Source organism: Cariama cristata, unplaced genomic scaffold, assembly GCF_000690535.1.
Source record: "Cariama cristata isolate BGI_N322 unplaced genomic scaffold, ASM69053v1 scaffold35249, whole genome shotgun sequence".
NCBI lineage: Eukaryota > Metazoa > Chordata > Aves > Cariamiformes > Cariamidae > Cariama > Cariama cristata.
The window spans coordinates 1-2914 of record NW_009634789.1 but is presented as its reverse complement, the minus strand read 5'-3'; the positions used below and the strand labels follow the sequence as shown (position 1 = coordinate 2914).

Genomic DNA, 2914 nt, shown 5'->3' with positions numbered 1-2914 from the left:
TTTTTTTGGCAGGTTAATTTTTCAGAAGGAGGACCCGGTTCCAATTCTACTGGAAGTGAAGTAGCATCAATGTCCTCTCAGCTGCCAGACACGCCCAACAGCATGGTGGCCAGTCCTATTGAGGCATGAGGAACATTCGTTCAGATTTCCGTTGTTGTTTCTGCCCTTACCCTCACCCCTGTTGGAGAGAGTGGGAAAATGATCGTGTTTGGACTCCGAAATTTAGGGGGAAAAAGTATTTAACAACCTGTAATGAACCTAGCAAGGAATTGCTCCATGAAATGAACGGAGTCATGTTTGAAAAGACAAGGTAATATGGTAGCAACACTGTGAAGACAATCATGGGATCTTACTAGAATAAACACACACAAAAAACCACAAAACAAAAAACAAAAAACCACACAAAAAAAACCCCAAAAAACACACAAAAAACAACAAAAAAAACAACAAAAAACCGAACGCTGCGCTATTCAATGATAAGAGGAGGACTGAAAAGACGTTTTCAAAACGTGAAGAATTTGTACTCGTGGATCTCAAAAAAAAAGTGAAAAAAGATTATCTTTTTATTTGACTGCACATCTTAGGGAGAAACCAAGGTAGAGGGACTTGCTACCCAGTCCCTCCCAATCCGAATGGTGCTGTTTCTATATTGGTGATTGCCTTGCCAAAAGGAGCTCCAGAAGGTTTTCCATCATCAGGAAAGAGACGATTTAGCCCTGCATTGTTGAAAGATTCATTGCAGGAAGGTGGAGCTGCATTGGTTTGCAATGTTGTTTTTAGTTGACTCTTAACAAGGGGTTGTTTCCTGGGTCTCTTCTAGCATGTACTGTAACGGGGTTTTGGTTTTGTTTGGTTGAGATCCACCCTCTATCAAGTCTAAAGCGATTAAAAATAGGTTTTTGAATTCCTCTTTAAAAACCAATTCAAAAAAGCATTGCAACAAGGTATACCTCTATTTTGCCACAAAGCGTCTCGGGATTGTGTTTGAAACGTGTTCGTCCAAGAACCTTCCCCTCCCCCAAAGATGTGTATAGTCATTGGTTAAAACGACTGTTTTTCTCTCTCTTTCTCTTTCTCTCTCACTCTCTAGAAATAAATAGGAAAAAAGTTTTAAAAAAAAAGGAAAAAGAAAAAGAAAAAGAAAAAAAAGAAAAAGAAAAAAAAAAGAAAAAAAAAGAACCCACCCTTTTTGTTTGCTCTTGCATTGCAAAATTATAAAGTAATTTATTATTTATTATCGGAAGACTTGCCACTTTTCATGTCATTTGACTATTTTTTTGTTTGCTGAAGAAAAAGAAAAAAAGAAAAAAAAAGAAAAAAGAAAAAAAGAAAAAGTTGTAACGTGGTCTTTGAATTATATGTCTAATTCTATGTGGTTTTGGTCTTTTTTTTTCTTAAATATTATGTGAAATGAAAGCGCCATATGTAGAATTATTATATCTTCAATAATAATAATAATAGTATTAAATAATGAACAAAGTTCCCTCTTTTAAATATTTACAAGTTAGCAGCTAAAATACCTGAAATAAAATATTGCATGCAAAGCAGGTCGCTAGTGAATAAAAAGGAGTGTGATATTTTATTGCAAGTATTAACGACCAGCTTGTAAATTTCCGTTTCAACAACTATATCAGGGCTAGTTGGATGCCTTAGCTTTCAATCGATAACGTTAGAAACTCTCTTGTTCCCCCCCCCCCATCCCTTGCCCTTAAAAGTGATATTACTCTAGGCATGATCTGACGTAACGTTAAGACATCTAAAGAACTGAGAGCTCAGGCTTTTTGCTGAGTTCTATTATTTTTTAAAAATAATAATAAGAAGTGCTGTATACCAAAGCCTCGTTGTTGAGATTGTTGAAGTGACCTGTACTTTAAGTATAAGCTCCTGATAAAAGGGACGCTTTTTGCTTAACGAGTCAAGTATGACCATTATTTATCAGTGTCTGCTGTTAAAACTATTAAATAATGCTGCAGGAGAATAAATTGAGGGGATATTGCTGTGAAATTGCACGAATACTGTTCCTTACTTTCTGTCGACTTCCCTCCCTTCACTCCCTCTTTCCTTCCTTTTTTAATTTGTGGGGAGAGGGTGGTGAAAGCTAGAAATGTGGGCGATTTCTTGGGGAAAAGTAGAAAAAAAAAACAACCACACACACACACACAAAAAACATAGGGAAGGGTTGTTTTTGCTCCAGTCCAAGTGCTCCCTAGTGCTCCCGGCCAGCACAAGACAAAGGCTCCCTTTAAAAAACCCTTAACGACTGGAATATAGAGAGATTTTTAGTCTGACAAAGACAAGTTGGTTTGCATGACAGTTACTCCAAACCCTAATGTTTTCTTAACATAACCTTCTTTTTCCTCTCTCCTCACCATCTCAGCCCACACTGAGCAAGCTCAGCTATAGGGATAAACCATTTCGACAGTACAGAGAACATTAAAAAAAAAAAGATTAAAAGTCTAATACAAGGATTTCAATCATCCTGATGAAAAACTGGATCCATTTTGTATGCTCAAGTGTAATACATTTTTGAGTACTTGATAAATATTTAAATAAATATGAAATCTACCTTAAACTGTGTGACCTGTAACTCTTGTGTTTTCATGCAGGATCAGAGGCTTGGTACGACGCTTCGGGGGGCGGGAGGGCGAAAGGGTGTAATTTCTGCCCGGTGGTCCAACGTGTAAGTTGTTTGAGTCGCTGTTACTGACGGGAGTAGAGGGGGAACGGGGAGTTTGGTGGCTGAGTCTCTGACTCCGGGCGGAGGGTCTTTACTTGGCGCTGAAAACCTGTAAGGTCAGGGCAACACGGCGGCCTTTGCGCTCGCCTTTAACCGCCTGGAGGCTAACGCGTAGGTGGGAAGCGCGGTCATTTCGCGGGGAGAGGCGCAAGGTTACGCTGGGGCAGGAGTGACCCA

At 38.9% G+C, this 2914-nt stretch overlaps 1 protein-coding gene across 1 annotated transcript in view; it reads left to right on the top strand.

Annotated features, from left to right (window-relative positions):
- ISL1 (ISL LIM homeobox 1) overlaps nucleotides 1–357 on the top strand; it is a 4673-nt gene extending 4316 nt beyond the window's left edge. The window contains exon 3 of the mRNA XM_009707260.1: nucleotides 13–357. Coding sequence (XP_009705562.1) covers nucleotides 13–129 — 117 coding nt within the window. The 3' untranslated portion in view covers nucleotides 130–357. The remainder of the gene's footprint in view (nucleotides 1–12) is intronic.
- Nucleotides 358–2914: the final 2557 nt, after the last annotated feature.